A 21,459-nucleotide genomic window follows, 5' to 3' on the forward strand; every position below is an offset into this window, starting at 1 on the left:
TCTTTGAGCAGATGCTCTGAAAGTGCTCAGACTTGAGATCTGCTCTCACACCACTGCTCGCATTCACTGCAGTCTTTCAGGCAATAGTGTTGTTGATTCTTTCCTGGGTGCTTACACGTTCAAACTTCAAACTCTTTTGTTGTGAGAAACCTGTGGGGTGTAAGTCGTGATGCCAGCTGAGTCCCTGTGGAGTGCATGGATATAACAATGGAGTACAATCCCATAGTTTTTTGTGTACAATAGGTCACTGTTACAGAGACCATGAGTATATTTTGTAACAAGATGCCCAGGGAGCAACAAGGAGGGCCTGTAATGATGGCTTTGAGGTTTAAGCCGAAGCACTTGGGATTCCACCCCATTCCTATCTTCAGGAAACATGTTAGCTGTAACAGAATCCTTGGGCACTGTTTGGAGTTCTGGGAATAGGCGAGCAGTAGAAGGCTGCTTGCTGTCTGTTACAGGGTCTCTGTGTGAGCTGCCCAATGGACCCATCAGGGTAGGGGAAATTGGGAGCAACACTTAAACGCTGCTGGAGTAAGGCATGTTCTTACACTAGAGGAGCGGTGGTGGCTTACGGGCCCCAAAACCAAGTAGTGCATTGCAGAACTAAGCTGCATATTCCATAGTGATGTCCCTGTTCGGCTGTTGGAGATGATGGACTGACCATATCTGGAGCTGCTGGCTCTCCTGAGGTGCCATAACATCACTTGTGCCAGCATGAACGCGGGTGGAGTGGGGTGTGCTGGGGGGGTGGCTGAACAGCCTTGCTGTTCACAGAGGTGTTTCCATGCTACCTGCACCAAGCAAATGTGTTGTTATTTCCACGCTGCCGGTTCTGCTCTACAGCAGCCGGTGGAAACAACTTGGTTCTTCTATTGTGGCCTCTCGCTGTGTTTGCAGAGCTGCCAGCGCAGCCCATCTGTGCTGGATGCCTGGTGTGCTGCTAGGACTGGGTAAGCTTCGGTTGGCCACCTGGGCTTTGTGGCATTCGGATCCCACTCCAGGATGAAGCTGTGTTGCTTCAGTGGCCTTGCTGTTCAGGCTTTAAAAAAGAATGGAAATGGAAGGTGACAGCTACATTGGAGGTTGTTTATAACATGGGCCATCGTTATTCCTGGGTTTCATGCAGCTCAACCCTTCTCACGCTTGCCTTCTGACTTTGCAGTTTTGAAGAAGTCAAAGTCAGTGGATCTGAGCTATTTCAAGCATTGAAAAAGCAGACTCTGTCAGAGGGGAAGGATTAAAATATGTTGGAAGATTATAGTGCTTCTGTTAATGGGAGCAGTAGTTATGAAGTGCTGACGCTCTGGAATCGCAGGGTCCTGTGGAGCAGGAGAGCAGCCGTGGGCGCTGTGGGAAGTGGGCGGTCGGTCCTTGGACTGCAGTGAGGCTGCTGGGAATGGGGAGCAGTGACGACCAGAATGAGTGGTGGATGCAAGCTCTCGCCCTGCTCAGCACCTTCAGTGACCGGGAGCGCAACAGTGGGACCTGCTGGCCTGAGGAATGTGCAGAGGGCTCGGCCCACCTGGCGCGGCACAGGGAGCCGTGCTCTGGCTGCTGAGGCAAGGCAGAGCATGGTTAGTTTGGCTTTGGCCCTGGCTCTGCGTTGCTCAGCATGGCCCTGCTGAGTGCTGCTCACAGCTCATGGTGAGGTGGCTGAAAATTCCTGTTGGGAGAGAGAAATCCCAGCTTTGTAACAGCCCCTCCCCTGCCTGCCTGTCATAGGGGCTGGGGGCTTTGGCAAAGAAACTTGCTGGAGTCAGATTAAAAGCTTGTTTCACTTAGAGCAGCAACCTGAAGCACAAATCAGGCTTGTGATCAAGGTAATTATGTGGTCTCTGGGTAAATGACAGCTTGAAAACAGCTCAGACTGGATTGGGGAGGAAAGACCTCCAAGCTGAAAGGACTCTGGATAATCCTTGTTTGGAGGTGTGCACCCAGTGCTGGAGTGTTTGAGGAATGCTCCTGCGTCTGGAGGTTTGACTGTGAAGGGATTTTAGCTCTTTACTCCATTGGCTTCTTGGTGTTGGCAATTATGTTGGTTTTCATTACCAAAAGCTGCATGAGCATCAGCTTAAGCCTTAAAACTGGTCCCGTCTTCTGGCCAGAGGAATTTTCACCAGGAACGTGTCAGATGGGGCAGGGAGTTGGCTACAGGAATGAATTCATGCCTTCACTAGCAAATGTCTCTGGAGCTTACAGTTAAAGCTCATCATAACTTGAACCATGTGTAGGGTCAAACACCAAGGTAAGACTTGAACCACTTGTGTTTGATAGTGCTTTACAAAGTTTTTGTGTGGTTTGTGAGCTCCTCCATCAAAGCGTGTTTTGAATGCAAGGTACCAGCAGCAGGGCAGCCAGCAGAGCAGTGACACTGGGGGGCTGGGCGGGACCTGGTCCTCGCTGGCAGCCGGTGCCTTTCCTGCCTTGGGGAGCACAGCTGGGCAGGAGACTGTGGCATGAGCACGCTCTGTCTTCCTTAAAATGCTTACCTGGAACCCTTGAGTAGGGATTTGCTTTGTTGGCAACTTAGGAACACAGTGGAATCTGCTTTTGGGGCCTAATTACCAGTTTCTTCTGTGAGTTTGTAGCTTTTCACAGATTTTTGTAGCTTTTCACTTTTAGGATGTCTAGCTCAGGGATGTCATGGTAGGTGTTTAATTCAGCTTGGTCTTTGGGCAAGACACCTTGAACCTCATGTTGCTCTGCACCACTCTTTCCCTTCCTTATTTTTGTTGAAGAGCTAATTAATACTTTGACCTCTGAGGTGGGTACAATCTGCGGCTGCAGCCCCAAGGAGCTGTTAGAAACTTAAAGTTCTTCCAGAAGCTGGCTTTCCAGCTGCAGGCAGCTCATGGAGAGGGAGCATCCTGGCTGCTGAATAACTCAGACTAAAACTTTATCTAAAAGCTGCTTGAGTCTTCCCTCTTCAGTTCCTAAGGCAAAACCTGCATGTGCCTAAGGATCAGAAACTGGCTGGAATGGAAAGCAGCTTCAGGTTTTGGTTCAAGATCAGTGTTGTTACGACCAGACTCGATCACTGACCGGCGAGCCTTCTTGGACCCCAGGCGAATATAGCAGGCCTGGTGGCTTGATAGGATACGAGAAGTAACGGCTAGTTTGTGGATGATACCATGGAATCCTTCGTGCATTCCGAGTTCCAGTTCTGTGTGAGCTCCAGGGTTGTTCATCCTGAGTTACAAAGCAGCTGCTTCTCAGTCTTCCTCAGCAACGACCTCACCAGATCTGGTGGTGTGGTTTTGGTACCTTGGAAGCCACACAGGAGTGTCAAAAGGCAAAGCAGCTTCCTGGACAGATGCGGGAGCTGGCGCTGTGCTGCAGGTGTGGGTGCTCCATTCTGTCCCTGGGTAAATGAACCCAATGTAGCTTCCCAGTCCCGGCTGTAAATCTGACTCTGCAGGTCTGGCGAGGGAGCAGTGGAAGCCCGACCAGCACAGCACGTCACCGCCTTGAAGGAACGAAGGAACGGTGGTGTGGTAAAGCCAACCACGTGTGCCCTGCCGAGACATCTGGCAATGCGCTGGCCACTCGTGCGCAGAGGCAGCCGCTGGGCTGCTGTTCCGCAAGGGCTGGGAGGTTTTGTGTTGCATGTGCTTGACATGAGGGTTGTTGCTTAATGTTTTGAAGCACAGGGAGCTTATGTGTTGCTTTTTAAGCGGGTCTTTTAATCTGTGGTGCTTCAGTTTATGGAGTGGATCCCAAAATGCTGCCTTAGGTGGGAGCTGCATCCTGAGACAAGCGGTGTGCGTGTTCCCTGTACATCATCTTTTTCCAGCGAGATACTGCACATGCCTTCAGAAAACCAAACATTCCTTCTGGGTGGAACTGAAGATGGAAGACAAAGGAATAATAGTATTTTGATGAGAAACAGGGCTGCTGCTTGCTGAACTTCTTTGCCTCTGCTTCTATTGTGAGATTTTCCTCCTGGTATTGTGGGAGGATGGTGGGATGCAAGGGAGATGTTGAGGCAGCTTTGGAGCGGTGAGTTTTCCTGGTGGAACCTGCGCTCAAGCTGCAGCTGCATTGTTACTGGGAGGTTGTGGTCCTAGATGGAAAACATCCACCATGGAAGACATGGAAAGCTGTGTTTTTTCTGAGTCTGGTGGTGTTGCTGTATTTGTGCAGACAGCAGGAGCGAAGGATGTGAAGTGGCAAGGAAGAGGTTTAGCTGTGGTAGGTTTTTAGCGTAGCATTAAATTGTCTTTTCCACAAGATTGGAGTCCAATAGCATTTGAATGTGGACATGTTTAGAAAAAGCAAGTGCACTCCTGGTTTTGAGTTTTGAAGACCACACTTCTCTCTGCAGTCTGTGGCCATGGCTGGCGGCCTCCGGGGCCAGCGAGCTGGAGCTGTGTGGGAGTGGCTGCGCCTTCCCTGGCTGCCCTTGCTCTGCTGGTGCTGGAGCAGAGCATGGCGCAGTCAGCTACTCTGTAATTTTCAGACTGTTGTGCTCTGAAAACTTTTACAGTACCTGCAGTTCTCTAGGGTGGAGCAGTTTCTGCTGCTGCTTGGGGTGGTACTCGACACATTTAATGTTGTGGAGGTCCAGCAGTGCGGTGAACAGCAAGCATGAGCTCCGCTGATGGGGAGCGGAACGCACTGCTGGCCTTCATCCCAGCTGACACCGGCAACCGGGAGGTGAGGAAGGAATCCTCATCTGGCTGAGGCTGGCTGCTTGGGATTGACCTACATAGTTGGCAGCTCTGAGGGGCTTCCCTCCTCCAGAGGGTGTCTGTAGATGCTCTCCGCCTTTGGGAGGGAGGAGGCTTTTCAGCTGGGCTTTTAAAAAGTTGGGAGCTGCCAGGAGCAAACCCAAACTTAGGCGTGTTCCCCAGTTTAGTGTCCTGGATGGAGCTAGCACAGAAGAAAGTTAATCTGTTGGGCCTGTTGTGCAAAGCTGGTCAGCAGCTGAGCCAGGAATAGCAGGCATGGTTTGACTTCACATTTCGCTTGTGTTTGCACTTCCCACGCACCTTTCCCCCTTCCTGAGCTAATTGCTGCTGTGTGTTCATGGTGAGTGTGGCCTCTCCTGGTTGGGGCTGCAGTGTTGGGAAGTGTTCGGAATCGTTCAGCCGATGCAGCCAGAGCAGTTGGGAGATCATGAGATTCCTTCAGAGGGAAATGTGACTGGTGCAGGCACTGAGAAAGCAAGGATTTCTGTTCTGTAGGTGCAGGCCTGGCATTTTGTTCCCTGTAACCACCTGTACTCACTGATGCACCTGGAGATGAACCAGCCACAGGTCACTGGGGTTTTATGTACAGCAAAAAGGCTCCTGTGCGCTTGGGGTGACAGATGGGATCGCTGTGGCTGGAGCAGCTGAGGATAAAATAAGGGCAATGCTGCGAGTTGTTGGGTTGAGGTCATCTTCTCTCTGTGAGGCCTGGAGGTACTGGCGTGTGTGATACATAATCTAGAACACAGCCATAGCGCTGGGATTTCTTTAGTTGTGTTCTCGGTGAAGGCAATGATAGACTCCACGATTTGATGAGGATCTCTGTGACTTGACAGAGCATGGGAATGTGGAGAAGAGGCTGCTGCGTGTGCCAGGCATTCCCTGGATTTGAGGTGCAGCTTTGCTCTCTGGGCTCCTGGCTCTTGGTTCAGTGCTGTTACCATTCTTGTGGTTGCAGTGTGAGCCTTTTGTCAACGAGCGAGAACGTCAGCTGCAGTGCTGGCAGCAGCCTCTTCAGCAGTGCCGTGATGGGATTAGGAGTAAAATTATTAGGAGGAATTTCTTTACTGTAAGGGCTGTCAAGCACTGACAGAGGTTGCCCTGGGAGGTGATTGAGTCCCCATCCCTGGAGGCGTTTAAAAGACAAGTAGATGTCGTACTTGGGGACGTGGTCTGGTGGCAGACTTAGCAGAGCTGGATTTATGGGTGGACGTGATGATCCTAAAGGTCTTTTCCAACTAAAACCATTCCGTGATTCTGTGTGAAATGAACTAACTTGTTCCTGTTTTCCAGGAGTTGAATGACCTGGCACGTGACCCTCCAGCGCAGTGTTCCGCAGGGCCTGTTGGGGATGACAGTAAGTACGCTACCACCTGCAAACCCTTGCTGTTTCTGCTACTTCCTTCTAAACCAGGGTATTCAGTTCCTCTGCAAGACCCCTGCTGTTGTTTCTGGTTACTCCACCTACTCGCCTTACATTTGTTGTCCATGTCTATCCCTTGACACCTTCCATGTGTGTCGCTGGGGATCTCAGCCACTCCTGTTGCATGGACTGGGCGCTGGTGTGTTGAAGGCACTTTAAGTTATGTAGTTCACAGTGCCTGTTGTGGTGTTCTTGGGGCTTGCTGTCAGCAGAAGTTAGAGACGTCAGGAGCTCTGTGGCCAAACCAGCAAGTGGCTTCTCATGGATTCCTGAGCTCCTGCTGCCTAAGCCACACACAGTGTGGGCACGTGCTCCTGTGGGGATGGGACAATCCACTCCTCACCCCAGGCACCACTATGGCACTAGCCAGGTTTCACACAGGGCTGTGAACGCTGTGTTTTGCAAGAGGGTTGCATGTAGTCCTTGGGATAAGAGGTTAAAATGTGAGTGGAAAGAAACTGGTTGGTAAACTAAAGCTTAAATCACGAAGTAAGGTTAGATTGCTTTTATAAACTTGATTGGTTACTGTTGCCAGATGAGTTGTGGGAACACTGGAAGTGTTGGTTATTCTTGACCTGGTTTGTGCTGTTGTGTTAAAGAGCACAGCAGAGTGTAAGGACTGGAAAACAGGTTTGGCTCTTAATTTTTAGGCAGGATTTCACTCAATTTGGAATATGACTTGTGGTGCATAGTAAGCAAAATCGGAATGTTGGAACCCTGCTGTCATGGCTACCTTAGTGCTTAGGCCTGGCTGCTTAGGGAGAGATAGGAAGTGCAGGTGGAGCATCCTTTAAGCACACATTACTGTTAAGTTTAGAAACTGCTCAAATCATTTCGCCTTGCACGGCCTGATTGCTTCTGTGTGGGGCCTTGTATGATCTCTCTGGCCTGTGTGTCAGCTGGTCATCTTTCCAGTGCCAAGCTGTTTACCTGGAGTGTAATTTGGAGTTGTCATTCTGTCCTTTTTGGAGCTGGAGGAGCTCTCCGAGAGCAGGAATCCAGCAGTTGTTCTTTGAAAGTCTGCCCTGAATTTTTGAGTCTGACACTGTTTTGCAGTAAGGTCAGTGTTGTCTTGCTTTTGCCTAGAGAGGAGCATTGTGTGGCAAGAAGCATTGTGTGACCTGAGTGAACGGTGTTTATAGTGGTGCTCCTTTCTCTTAGTTGTAGGTGATGTTCCTAGACTGCTTTGCTCAGCTGGGAATAAGGGAACTCGAGTGTTGCCCCCTACTTTGTGGTGGGTTTATGTGAGAGGCCTTCAAACTGCAGTGGGTTTGCAAGCTGTGTGGTGTCCTCCAGCATTAAGCGGGATTTTACACTTCCTGGGGAGCTGCTCATTTTGGAGCAGCATTGAACTCATGGTCACAGCTCTGGTAGGGTGTTTACGAAAGGTCCATTTGTGAGTGTTCGTTATAGCTGAATGCAGTGACGTTTAGCGTATAACCTGTTGGAGGTGAGACAGTGCATTTGCACTCATGGAGCTCTGCTGTGCGGAAAGGCTGCGTGAGAACACTTTGGAGCTGGCACTGGGGCACCCTTTAAACAGCCTGCATCGAACTGGTTGATGTGCACGGCATCCAAGCTTAGGAGCGTAGGGAAACACTCTGTGTTCTAAGAACTCTGAGCTTGGGTTCTAAAAGGAAAAAATGAGCTTCTGAGATCTGTCAGAATTGTTTCTGAGCTACTTGGAAAGGCTGAGGTGTGCGCGAACTTGCCCATTCCTGGAGAAATGTCAGACTAGATGAAAAAAGCACTTGAAACCTGAGACTGAAAACACTGAAATGAGTGGAGAAGTTGCTGTTCAGCAGCGTTTCCAAACAAGGGAGCTGCGGGTGGCGCTGAGGGTTTCGGCAGCAGTGTTGGGCTGCTTCTGGCTACTTCACAAGTCATTTCTTCCTTCAAAAAGTATTTCGAAGCAGCAGGTAGTTTCATGGAAGAGAAATCACTAAAATAAGCCGGTCTGATGCTTCTTTTCAATTTGCAAGTGTGATGTGTGCTGTGATAAACTACTGCCTGGTTTCCAAGGGTGTCAGAGGTGACAGGGATCCTCTGGTGGAGGAGGTGGTAATATAAGTAGGTGAATGCCTGCAATGGAAAGTTACTGCTGAACACAGAAAGCTTTAAAGGGGTTGAAATCTGCTCCTCGTGCCACCTTTCTGAAAGGCCTTTAAGGAAAGACTTCCACTGCCGTGAGCACTGCTTTGGGTGTATGGAAGTGGACAACAGTGGAAGCAACAGGAAGGTGCCTTCTCGTAGAACCCTGTATTCCAGCTCTACCCAGTCTGCCTTGTCAGAATGACATTTCTCAGAGTTCAGGACGTGCTGTGCTCTTAAAGTGGTATCTGGTGCCAGTCCAGCCCCTGTAAACTGTCCCAGTGATGAACTGCTCGTCCCTGCAGTTCAGACTTTGGGAGCTGTTTCTGCCTTTTGAACGGTAGGATTTTCTCTTGTGGTCAGGTGGTTTTCACCTCTTTTGCCCACCTCTGGCCTTTGCTTTGGGAAGGTGCTTGGGCCTGGATGGCACCAGGATACTTCCAGAGTGCTGTGTAGTGGCTTCCAAACACATGTAGCTGTGCTCAGCTACTGAAAGTCAGCAGCCCCTTACTTTGTAAGTAACTCTTTGAATGGCTGATTTCAAAGTGCAGAATCAACTGAAATGAACTCTGCACAGCAACTCCATCTTTGAGTTCATCACATCTGTCCTGGATGCTGTGAGAACCCGAAGCTTGGGTTAAACGAGTTTTTCCCTTGTGACTGGGGTGGGAATAGGGGGAAAAGCCAACCAAACCACCGTTTCCATTTGCAAAATGTTAAAACTTGCTGTGAAAGCGTTTTTCCTTCTGGTTCCTTTTGGGTTTGAGACAGTTGTTGGTTTTATCGGCTTATCTTTTCAGCGTGCAGAGGTGTGTGGGATGGTGTCCGGTGCAGTCGCAGTGAGTCTTCTTCTGGATGTTTTTTCTGTCGTTAGCTGTGATCTTCACCACTGGGTTTCTGGTGCTCCTTTGTCCTCTTGTCCCTGGTTTCTGGCTGTCCCATTACAGGCGATAGGGACTCCCTTGAACCTATCTGAGCCTTTTAAAATAGGTGAGTGCTGCGTATGAGCATATGAGCCGCAGCTTTGATTTCTGGCCTTGACACCAAGTGCAGAGTTTCTCAACGGGTGGGCTGGCATTACCGGTTGTAATTCCCGGTGTACCACCCCTGCTGCTCTAAACAAACGCTTCCATTGGCAGGGCTCTTCCTACTCTGCTTTTTACCTTTCCTTGTATGAGATCATTCCTAGTGTAGCGCCTGTACCATATGTAATTAAAAACTGCTCAGGCTAGGTTAGAACACATAGTGTCATGCTGGGACAGAATTCCTGTCCACGGGCAGTCTGGAAAGCTGTGGACGCCAGTTGCGAATGGGTTATGGACCTGCTGGTGGCTCCAGCTTCTGCATCTTGAAGACTCACCTTTGAAGATTCACCTTCTGGAGTCATCTGTGTGGCTCCCTGGTTGAAGCTGCAGTGTAGCTGCCTCCATGTAAAGCAAAGCTCCCCATACTACCAGTGCACAAATGATGTGTTGAGCTCGTGCTCTTCATGCAAGGTGGTGTTGGAGCCTCTGGAGAACACAAGAACCCTGAGAATGTCCTACTGTGCCTCGTACAGAGGCTCTGACTGATTTTCTCATGTTCTGCAGTGCAGACACATCCTTCTGGAGCCCTCTTTATTAGAGTAGCATGTGTTCTAGGACAGATGCAGGTCTGTAAGACTTAAAGTTTTCTCTGTTTAAGCTCAGTTTAACCAGCGTGCCCTGGTCCTGGGTGCTGAGCAGGCAGTTGTTCTCATGTTCCTTGTAAGGCTTGCATTGCTTTCTGCTGCCTTAATGAACTCTGAAGGTGTTTGCGGAGACTTAGCTTGAACATTCAGTGAAGGTAATGCTGGCTTAGGCTGCCTCTTTCCATATGGAATATGCAGAGCTCAGGCTTCCTCTCTGTTAGCGGAGTATCTAAGCAGGAAAGCTCTCACTGCTGAGTGGTGTGGGTTTGTACTGTTCCTGTGCTGGAACTCACTCTGAGGGCAGTGCAGTCACTGGAATCTGGGCTTTGCTTCAGGTGCGTCATGGGAAACAACAAAATTGAAATTGCAAATGTGTCAGCTCTGAAATTTTGACTGTAACTGCCTGACTTTTTCTTGTGAGGAGATTTTTTCACAGGGCACAATGTGTGGTATCGTGGTGATCCCAATAGACAAACCAAGCGAGTGTGACGTGCCGAGTGCTTCTGTCTGTCTCTGTTAGCTCTCTGGCTCGCTTCCCTGCAGCCTTTCTGAAGGCTTTGTTTTTAAAATAGCCTATTCTGCGTTGCTTTGTCTGGAAGCAAGTAGTTTAGTCCTTGAGCTGCTCCAAACTGAAGTAAGTCTTTCTCTCTTTCAGTGTTCCACTGGCAAGCGACGATAATGGGACCAGTAAGTATGAGAGAACTGATGTTCGTAGCTCGTTGTGACTGGTCATCTTGTAACACCTCCTCAAACTGCAATGGTTCTTTTTGGTTAACAGAACGACAGTCCCTACCAAGGTGGAGTATTTTTCTTGACAATTCACTTCCCAACAGATTATCCCTTCAAACCGCCTAAGGTGAGTGCCTGGTACTGTAAACTGCCTGTACCCTATGGTATAATGCACGTCTGTGAGCCCACACTGATCTCTTCCTTCTTCCGCAGGTTGCATTTACAACAAGAATCTATCATCCAAATATTAACAGTAATGGCAGCATTTGTCTTGATATCCTACGATCACAGTGGTCCCCAGCACTAACTATTTCAAAAGGTACCTCCAATGCTCCTTTACTTTCACCGTGCTGACGTGAATGACTGGGTTGCATGTAGAATGTAAAAGCTGCTGCGTTCCCTCTGTCAGCTGTTCCTGTGGTCACTGCTTCTGTCCTGCGTCTCAATTAAGCTCACAGCCAGTTTGGGAGCACAGTGTGCTCTGGACATCGTTTCCCTGTGCCATGGAGAGACTGTTCAGCTTTGACACTGGGTCAGATAAGTCTCACTATGCTGAGTATGTAGTCTTACCACCTCGCCTCAGAGCTTAAACTGTAAACCAGTGGAGTTAAACCTGGTACAGGGCAATGGAAGGCGTCTGTTTTCAAAATGCACACCAAACAAAACCCCCAGGGGACAGCTGTGTGCCTTTGAAAAACATCAAACCTGCCTGTATTCTTTGTCATCTTAAAACAGTCCCTTTTTTCCAGGGAACATCACAACTTGGTTGTTTTTATAAGAAAGCTTTCAGTAATGTGGTGTACTAAAATGTGTTCTAAAACTTGAATGTGGTCCCTGTGAGCTGTCAGCTGGTGGGGATCCAGAATCTGTCCATTGTGTCACAAAGCCATGTTTGTTTTTTATTTAATGCAAATAGGAGGTTGTAAACAACTTGAGAGGAGGCTCAGGGCTGAATTTTACTGATTTTTGTGGCTGTTGGAAGTGTAGACCTTGCCACAGCAGTTGAGGATGTTTTTGGTCTCCTCTGTGCAGGGACCATGTCCTGACCGTTCTTCTTTTGTAGCTTTGTGCTGGTTCTGTAATTAAGTGCTGCAGATGCTTGGTGTCTTCCACATTGTGTCCCAACTCTGAGTCTCTCCTGTTCCCTCTAATTCTTCCTTCAAATTACATGTGGTGTTCTTGGACACCTCCCTTCTAGTTCAGACCCTCCGTTGCACATTGGAACTGTCTTCTTTTACTGAACCCACACAAGTTTGTACCTCTTTGTCCAGCGAAAATCTTCTGCTTTTGTAGAAAAAGATGGAAAGGCTAAACTCTATCTTATCTCTTGAGAGAAGGGACTCTGGTGGTGCATGGAGCTGTAAGTCTCCAGTGTGAGTGGAAAGAGCTGAAGAAATGGTGTCAGTCAAGGGAAAAAGAGGGTCAGGGTGAAGCAGCTTTCCTTGCGAGTGCTTTCAGCTAAGCACTAAGTTGGTACCAAGTACCGATGTCTGCTGTGTTTGAATATCTCCTGTCTAGAACGCTGTAGCTGGAGAATATGCAATGTGGGATCTTACTCTTGTTTGAGTCCTGCAGTGCCTGTGTTGGCAGTGGGGTGATAGACAACACATCTGAAAATACTGGAGGAGGGACTGGGGTCAGGGCAGTTAGAAACCAAGGATTGAAGAGGGGAAAGGCTGGCTGTGTCTGTCTGTTAATAGCTATCAGCTTTTATTGCTCACAAAATACATCTTAACAGTGACTTTGCAACCCAGCTACAGTTATGGTGTGCTCTGAACATCTGCTCTCCACCTTGAAGTCTTTTTTTTTTTTTTTTTTTAATTTTTTTTCTTATCATCTTCACACTGCATCCTCATGGCTCTGCTGGACTGAGCCATGGGGTCAGCGTGGCGGTCAGTGCTGCTCAGCCCCTCCTGTCACCCATCTCCCTCTCCAAGTGTGCTCCCTGAGGCTGAGTATCTCTTGCTGGTCACTTCTTCCTTATTGCAGGAGCGTTTGCAGAAAGGCACAAACTCTCCGTGTCAGCAGTGAGAAAGCAGCCTTGTCTGAGATTGTTTCGTGAAGGAATTTGAGACAGCAAAAGAAATTCTTGTGGATGACTTCAGTAAAAATTCAGAATCCTTCCCTCAGGAATAATAGGGATGTCCTGTCAGAAAACAGATCTCAGCTGAATAAGAGGCAATAGCTGATACTTAAAAGAAGCATTCCCATCTTGAACAAGTATAAATAAATTCCACAAGGGCAACATCAGCCACTTAGGGTGGAAATACTGTTTTCAGTCAGTTTAGAACTGTGTCCTTGCAGGCTTCGGGGCTGTTACAGCTTTCCAGTAACTCTTTGTAACGTTATGGAAGAATACATGTGTTGCTAGCAGGGAAAGCTGTTGGGTTAGGTTGTTTAAAATGAATAACAAGGCTTAAATTACTCAACATGAAGCTCTCATCCCTCCTAAAGCAGGAATTCAGTGTTTGTAGTGAGGATTGCTTAGAACGTGTCTGGAATTGTGGCGCCCTTTTAAGGGAGGACAATGTTGTGACTGAGCTGTTCAAGTTTAAACTGTGTAAGCAGGTAACTAGAACACAGACATAAAAAAATGTACTTACTGACAGAAATCAGAGAAGGCTGGAAACAGTTCTTCTAGGAGACAGCAAGTCCTGCCTCCTGAGGCGTCCGTTAGGGAACACTGTCAATAGTCATGTGGGCTGGACGTTACCTTGGGATTCATGTGTGTTTCACCCTGTCTCGCAAGGGGGAAGACAGAGGGGTGTGCAGTGACTCCCTTTATCTGTAGTGCCACTTCTGGGGTGAAAAGACTGAAAAATCCTACCAGTACTACCTAATTGTACCAGCTCAGTGGTGAAGGTTGGGGCCTCGGCTCCTGCCCAGGGGTGGCCAGCTGCTTCAGAGGGCACTGGCGTATCCAGCTTGGGAGCTGGCCCCTGCCCTCTTTGCTGGATAAGGCAGCGAAGGCCTGGGCGTGGGGGCTCTTGGAGAAGTTTAATTTGAGACTGCTGAGTAAATAAGGAAGTTTCTCTCCCTCTGTAAGCAACTTGATAGAGTGATCTTGGCTGTGATAGCAGAGGTGACCAACATCTCTGGCTTTGGTCGGTGTTTGTCCCTCCTGGGCCTGGTAAGGGGTTCTGCGGAACAGGAAGAACAGTGCTGTATGTCTTGGTAGAGCAGTGAACTTGCTCATATGGGTAATTCTGAAGGAAGTGATCGTTAGAGTGCATCTTGTGGGATGAATCTTCTCCAAAAGCAGTCTTAAACACACCTGAGTGGGCAATTTAAACTCTGAAGCTTAGCCTTATATTAAAAACATTCTTTCAAGGTCTGCATAAATAAGAGTCCCTGTTGCCTTAAACAGGAGGGTAAGGTGGTTCAATGTGATTGTCGCTGTTCTTGGCCATTTTTGGGAAAATCCCACTTTCTCCTGAATTTGGTGGGTAGATATGCAGGAGTTAATGCTAAATTGCAGTGCCTCTCTGGTAAAGATCAGGAGAGCTTGCTCTGTTCTGTCCTGCTTCTCTCTACTATGTATGTTGGAAGACCTTGCCTTGTGCACTGCCAGGAGGAGCTTTACTCTCTTTCATCTAGGAATTCAGCCCCACCGCTCAAACTCTTCCCTTCCCAGTGCAGTGGGAATCTTGCATAGCGCTGCTCTTGCAGATGTTGAGGCATCGCCTTGCTGAGACATCCTGGGTGGGAATTACCAAGTATCCAGTGACCTCAGTGAACTTTACCAGGGAGTGCAGGGTTAGGACGAGGGGTAACAGTTTCAGTTGAAAGAGGGGTGACTGAGATGATCTTGGGAAGAAATGTTTTCCTGTGAGGGTGGGGAGGCCCTGGCCCAGGTTGCCCAGAGCAGTGGTGGCTGCCCCATCCCTGGAGGGGTTCAAGGCCAGGGTGGATGGGGCTTGGAGCAACCTGACGTGGTGGGAGGTGTTCCTGCCCATAGCAGGGGGTGGAACTGGATGGGCTTTGAGATCCCTTCCAACCTAGACCATTCCGTGATTCAAACTTGATCTTCACAGGGTGGGTCTCAAAATCAGAAAGTTGGTTTCCGCTCATCCTCTTGGCTTTTAATTGTCCTGTCATAGTGCTTACCCAGATGCCTATGAGATGTAACTGTCACATAGCATGGATTTGTCTCTCTGTATGTGCCAAGTTAGGATCCTATTGGAAACTTTAGGTCTGACACATTCAACTCTTTTCCAGCTTTACTGTAGCTACTTGTGTAACTTCCCAGGTGTTGCCCTTGCTGCAAAGGTGGCTGCACTAGGACTGTTGTCAGCCAGTCGAGGGAGATGATCCTTCCCCTTTACTTGGCACTGGTGAAGACACAGCTGGAGCATTGTGTCCATGCTGGGCTCTCCAGAACAAGAGAGACATATGTACTGGAGAGTGCAGGGAAGTTGTGAATATGTTGAAGGGGCTAGAACGTCTCCTGTTATGAGGACAGGGTGAGAAAGCTGTGACCATTCAGCCTGGAGCAGAGGAGGCTCCAGGGATCTTATCAATGTATATGGAAAACTGAAGGGAGCGTGCACAGAGATTGGAGCCAGGCTTTTCTCAGTGGTGCCCAGAGACAGGACCAAAGTAAGGTTGCAAGAATTTGGAATGGAACTGAGTTAAGAACTAGGATTTAACTGGAGCAGAGTCCAGAGTTGCTTCGATTTACTAGGACAGATCTTAGCCATTTAAGGCCTCTGCAGTGGAATTAAGAATTCTTCAGCAGCAGTTTGTGTCCAAAGCTGAACTTTATGCTAGTGGAGATGTTCAGTGATGCCCAGAGTACCAGGCTGAATTACACCTGAGCTGACAAACGCGTTTACTTCTGTGTACAGGAGCTTGGTGGGAGGAGCTGGATCAAAGAGCATGGCATCTGTTGGAGCCAGTGGCCAGGACTCTGGGAGGACGGCAAACTGCTCTTGTGGAAGGAGCTCACTGGCTTCATGTTGGTTGTTCACCTGGGGCAGAGCAGGCAGGAGGGGCTACTTCCCTTATTGTGGTCTCCCAATACTGGAGTGGTGTGTGTGAGAGCAGAAACTGCCCTCTTTGACCGCTCCATGTCAGCAGGTGGGATTTGTGCTGGTGATCTCAGGACGCTGTATGGCTTCAGACAGGACAGACAGTGGAGCGAGTACCACCCTGCTGCCCTGGCAGGCAGGAGAAGGAAGAGTCTTGTCGATTTCTTGTACTTCACTAAAGATTTGGTTGGCACGGTCGTCATGCCAGTTTGGAGCCAGACCTCCAGTTTGTGGCTGGGGACTGGACTGGCATCTGGGGCCTTTTACCCTGTGCAAGAGTTGAGCTTGTGGGAGTAACTTCTTTTTTTAGAAGGCAACTGATCTGTTCCCTTTGTGCTGCTGATACAGCAATGTATGCTTTGTCTTGAAGATAAAAGTTAGGATAGCAAGGACCATCGAGGAGAGAGCTGAGGCTTTCACTCATCATCTGGCTTTGACAAAAGCTGTTTGGTGCCCAAGAAAACCCTTTACTTGTAGGTAACTCAGTCTGGCGCTTCGGAGAGCAGCTCCTGCCCAAACTGCTGCTGAACCAGAACACAGCCAGGTGAGATGGTTTTTCTGGGTAGCTCATCCTTGGTGCTTGCTTTTTATCTCGCTGCTGTGATTCAGCTGGAGATTCCATTGCTCCTCAGTCACCTCTCATTCTCCTGAAGCATCCCATGAGTCCTTTATTGAAGTGAGTTCTGTTTGGAATCCACACTGGCCTGGGGGTGCCCTGCTTGGAGGAGGCGGCTGGCAGCCATGGGTGTCAGACCCGTTCAAGCTGTGTAAACAGGGGTTTGAGTTTTGAATTTGGAAGATTACTTCTGTGTTGAGGAAGTGGAGATCACCACCACCTCCTTAGGGCAGACTTCTGGAAGTCTGTGCCTTACATGTCACGTCTAGGGAATCACTTCTGGATTAACTGGGATTCCTGTCTCAGTGCAGGGTGATGGGGCAGCACTAAAACTTGCCTGTCTGGTGCTGATAGCGAAAGAAACCAGAAAGGGTAGCTTTCAGGTCCTGTGTCATGCCCTAACAGGGCTGAAATAGGAGTATTTCATTGGTGGCCTGGGCTGTTGAGCTTCTGTAGAGACTGATTAAGCGCAAATGAGTTGAAGACTTGCCTGGAGTCCTGCATTCAGTTCTGGAGTCCTTAGCACAGGAAGGACATGGATTTGTCAGAGCAAGCCCAGAGGAGGCCATGAGGATGATTGAGGGCTGGAGCACCTCCTGTATGAGGACAGACTGAGAGAGTTGGGGTTGTTCAGCCTGGAGAAGGCTCTGGGGAGGCCTGAGAGCCACAGGAAAGGGGCTCCAGGAAAGCTGGGGAAGGGCTCTTGATCAGGAATTCCAGGGATAGGACAAGGGAGAATGGTTTTGAGCTGGAAGATGGGAAATTGAGGTGAGCAGGGTCCCATCTACAAGAAGGGTCGCAGGGAGCATCCAGGGAGCTACAGGCCTCTCAGTCTGACCTCAGTGCCAGGGAAAGTCATGGAACAGTTGATCCTGAGTCCTATCATTAAGCACATGCGAGAGAACCGGGTGATCAGGCCCAGTCAACATGGGTTCATGAAAGGCAGATCTTCCTAAACAAACCTGATCACTTTCTAAGGCAAAGTGACTCGACTACTGGATGAGGGAAAGGCTGTGGATGTATCTTCTTGGACTTCAGTAAAGCCTTTGACAATTTCTCACAGCATTCTGCTTAGGAAACTGTCAGCCTCTGGCCTGGACAGGCGCACGCTCTCCTGGGTGGAAAACTGGTTGGATTGAGGGCCCAGAGAGTGGTGGGAAATGGCTTTAACTCCAGTTGGAGGCCAGTGACAAGTGGGGTTCCCCAGGGCTCAGGGCTGGGTCCAGCCCTGTTCAATGTCTTTATCAATGACCTGGATGAAGGCATTGAGTGCACCCTTAGCAAGTTTGCAGATGACACTAAGCTGGGTGGAAGCGTGGATCTGCTGAAGGGTCAGGAGGCTCCAAAGGGATCTGAACAGGCTGGACCGCTGGACTGAGTCCAATGGGATGAGGTTTAACAAGGCCAAATGCCGGGTCCTGCACTTGAGGCACAACCACCCTGAGCAGCTACAGACTAGGAGAAGTCTGGCTGGAAAGCTGCGTGGAGGAGAGGGACCTGGGGGTGTTGGTTGACAGCGACTGAACAGGAGCCAGCAGTGGCCAAGGTGGCCAAGAAGGCCAATGGCATCTTGGCTTGGATCAGACACGGCGTGACCAGCAGGTCCAGGGAGGTTCTTCTCCCTCTGGACTCGGCACTGGTGAGACCGCTCCTCGAATCCTGTGTTCAGTTCTGGGCCCCTCACCACAAGAAGGATGTTGAGGCTCTGGAGCGAGTCCAGAGAAGAGCAACAAAGCTGGTGAAAGGGCTGGAGAGCAAGTTTTACAAGGAACGGCTGAGAGAGCTGGGGTTGTTTAGCCTGGAGAAGAGGCGGCTGAGGGGAGACCTCATTGCTCTCTACAACTCCCTGAAAGGAGGTTGTAGAGAGGAGGGGGCTGGCCTCTTCTCCCAAGTGAGAGGGGGCAGGACAAGGGAGAATGGCCTCAAGCTCCGCCTGGGGATGTTCAGGCTTGACATCAGGAAAATATTTTTCGCAGAAAGGGTCATTGAGCACTGGCAGAGGCTGCCCAGGGAGACGGTTGAGTCACCTTCCCTGGAGGGGTTTAAAAGATGGGAGGATGAGGTGCTGAGGGGCATGATTTAGTGTTTGATAGGAATGGTTGGACTCGATGATCCAGTGGGTCCTTTCTAACCTAGTGATTCTGAGATATTGGGGAGAAATGTTTTGCTGTGAGGAAGTATTGGAAGTCAGGTTGGATGGGACTTGGAGCAACCTGATCCAGTGGGAGGTGTCCCTGCCCATGGCAGGGATGTGGGACTGGATGGGCTTTGAGGTCCCTTCTGACCCAAACCATTTCATGACTCTATTCTGTGACCTGCCTTGGGTTTGTATGCGTCTGGAGATGTTCCATCAAGTCCATGGAGAGGTGACTTCATGGATTGTCTTGATGAATGACTGAGCTGCTCTGTAGCATAAGAAACTCAGCCATTGTGTTTACAGATTGAATCTGCGTCTCCCCACATGTTTGTCAGCTGTGGCAGAGGTAGAAGGATGAAGTTGCTCGTCAGGAATGACAGGCTGCACTTGGTGATGTGAGAGCAGAGGAGCCTGGAGAAGATGGGTCCATCTCGCAGCAATGAGCTGGAGCTGAGCTTGCTGACAAGATGCGAGTGCTGTGATTCTCTGCATAGAGGGAAGAAAGATCGTCCTTTCACTTTGAAGTATTATGTACTCTGTGAAGGGGAGTATCCTAGTGGAAACTGGAATCAAGAATCTTGCTAACAGGTCTCATTTTTCCTCGAAGAGTGCGTTGCTGGAGCATTCTTAATGTTAAGCATTAAGTGTCGATTCTGCTTGATATGAATGTACTTGTGTCACTGCCCTGTGGGGAAGCCAAGCCTGTCACTCTCTAGAAGCACTTTGTTGGCTGTCTTCTTGCTTGATTAGCTTGGATCTCCCACGTCCTTGGCTGCTGTGAAGTCCTTGGTCCATGCTAGTCCCTGCAGCAGGAAGTCCACTCACGGATAAGCTGTTTTCCTTGTCCGCAGTGGGTGGATGGGGATTGCAGTTGGAGTACAGGAGTTAAATAGGCGACATGATTGGTGAGATAAAACAAAGCTGAAGCAAAACCAGTTTTTTAATGAAAGGGTGCTTGAAACTGTCAGTGCTTGAGGTTACTCAATGTTTGGTGCAGCTAAGAGTGAAGAGATGAGCAGTAACTTGATACCTGAAGCTCTTGGATCAGTGGAAGGTGCAATGTATCCATTTGACTTTTACTGACAAAAATCCAGCTTTCAGTCCTGAGGGATGTGCACTCCTGCTACTGGATGTCCTCCAGTGAAAGGCTGGAGCGGAGGTGCTGGATCCTGCTGGAACAGCTTCACCTATGGCCACACAAGAGAAGGAGGACTGAGTGTAAAACATCGTCAATTAACCACCTCGTCTGCTTACTCAGCCTGATAGTGTGGTTGCAAAAGTTGATTCTTATGAACTCTTTTGACTGTGTCCTACCAATCTAGTGGTTATTTGACTGGTAAATGCCCAGATTTACTGTGAGTTCATGGCAGTGAGTCTCTTCTACAGTGGGGGTCTGATCTGATGCATCACAGAACTCCTACGTGTAACTGATCTTTTAAAGAATTGCTTCCTCTTTTCCCTTGTTCTCAGCTCCTTAAACTCTGAAGAGGTGCCTTTTCCAAGAGGTTTTTCATAGTGCTCTGGAGGCTGCTTGTGTTGTTGGTCTGAAACCTGTGGGTCTGTCCAGTGTTCTGGTGGAAAACCTCTGCGGAGAATCTTCTTGAGCTTATTCTGCACAGAGCTGGGTGCAGCAGGCTACTAAAGCTAACCCTGCTTAGGTACAAATGTGCTTCTTGCCGAGTCTGTACAGGTAAAAAGGAAAAGATGTGAGGTGCCCGAGGACGAGTTCTCACCCAGTGCCAGAGGTGCTGGGGCACGGGACTGGGGAAGGCAGTTGGAGAGGGGTGGACATGCCAGCAGCTCAGTTCTGCTGGTGCAGGGTGAGCCATCTTATCAGAATCCTTGGTTATTAAAGGTCTGTGGCGAGATAAGAGTTGAGGGAATGGTTCTAATGGCTAACCAGAAAGCTTGGATGGGATATCCTGTGGCTTACGTTCCCTTCCTCTGTCAGATGTTACCTGTTTTACTGATCCCACCAGTGGAAGGAACTTCAGTTACTAGAGCGGTGGAGTCTGGCAAACACAGCAAAATGAGCTACAGGAAAACAGCTGGAGAAATGACTGTGGCAAGGCTGAGCTGGGCGTGAGGTGGCAGCAAGATTTCTCTTCCTGAACGCATAAAATGAGCATGGGTTCTTGGTGTTCTTATTGTTGAGCAAGCAGTGCAGCTCAAACCTAGTGAAGCTTTTGTCCCGCTTTGAAAATCTTCTCCCATTTAGATGGATACAGGCCAAGGTGACCAGCAGCCTCCTGGCTTGGATCAGCCATGGGGTGGCCAGCAGGAGCAGGGAAGGGTTCGTCCCCCTGGACTCTGCACTGGTGAGGCTGTACCTCGAATGTTGGGTTCAGCTTTGGGCCCCTCGCTTGAAGAAACACATTGAGGGGCTGGAGCGTGAGGGAATGGAGCTGGGGAAGGGTGTGGAGCTCAAGGGTTTTGGGAGCAGCTGACGGACCTGGGGGTGTTGAGTCTAGAGAAGAGGATGCTCATCGCTCTCTGCAGCTCCTGGAAAGGAGGTTGTGGTGAGGTGAGTGCTGGTCTCCTCTCCCTGATAACAAGCGATAGGATAAGAGGAAATGGCTTCAAAGGAAGGTTTAGATTGGACATTGGGAAAATTCCTTCACAGAAAGAATTATCAGGCACTGAGCGGCTGCCCAGAGATAAGGTTGAGTCTCTGTCCTTGGGGGGGATTTTAAAAGGTTTGTGGACGTGGTACTTAGGGGCATGGTTTAGTGGTGGGCTTGGCAATGTGAAGTTAAGGGTTGGACTCGATGGTTGCAAAGGCCTTTTCCAGCCTAAACGATTCCATGATTATTAGGCCTGTTTTACCCTTTTGCTCTGACTGTCTCTTACTGTTCTTTGTTTTGCCATCTCTATTCTAAACTATCTTAAAATCCCACCCCAAAGCCACTGAACTGTAGGGAACGAGTGCTGCTCATGTTTTCTGGCTGCTGCCTTTTGGCATGGTGCCTCTGCTTCCCTCTCCATGGCACAGGGGCAACCAGTGGAAGTTTGGAAAGGTTTCTGTTTAGTGCCTTCAAACTTTGAGCAGCTGCACCTCCGATTGCTTGGA

The 21,459-nt window shown here is 49.2% G+C and overlaps 2 protein-coding genes across 2 annotated transcripts in view; one reads left to right on the top strand and one right to left on the bottom strand.

Moving 5' to 3' along the window:
* The window catches only part of ZMAT2 (zinc finger matrin-type 2), a 205,046-nt gene that overhangs the window by 109,961 nt on the left and 73,626 nt on the right, over positions 1 to 21,459 (bottom strand). The window lies entirely within an intron of this gene.
* Positions 1 to 21,459, top strand: part of UBE2D2 (ubiquitin conjugating enzyme E2 D2) — a 28,162-nt gene that overhangs the window by 2,730 nt on the left and 3,973 nt on the right. Inside the window, exons 2-5 of the mRNA XM_069869696.1 lie at positions 5,988 to 6,051; positions 10,533 to 10,564; positions 10,656 to 10,733; positions 10,820 to 10,925. Coding sequence (XP_069725797.1) covers positions 5,988 to 6,051; positions 10,533 to 10,564; positions 10,656 to 10,733; positions 10,820 to 10,925 — 280 coding nt within the window. The remainder of the gene's footprint in view (positions 1 to 5,987; positions 6,052 to 10,532; positions 10,565 to 10,655; positions 10,734 to 10,819; positions 10,926 to 21,459) is intronic.

The sequence above is a fragment of the Phaenicophaeus curvirostris genome, chromosome 15, assembly GCF_032191515.1.
Source record: "Phaenicophaeus curvirostris isolate KB17595 chromosome 15, BPBGC_Pcur_1.0, whole genome shotgun sequence".
In the NCBI taxonomy this organism is placed as follows: domain Eukaryota; kingdom Metazoa; phylum Chordata; class Aves; order Cuculiformes; family Cuculidae; genus Phaenicophaeus; species Phaenicophaeus curvirostris.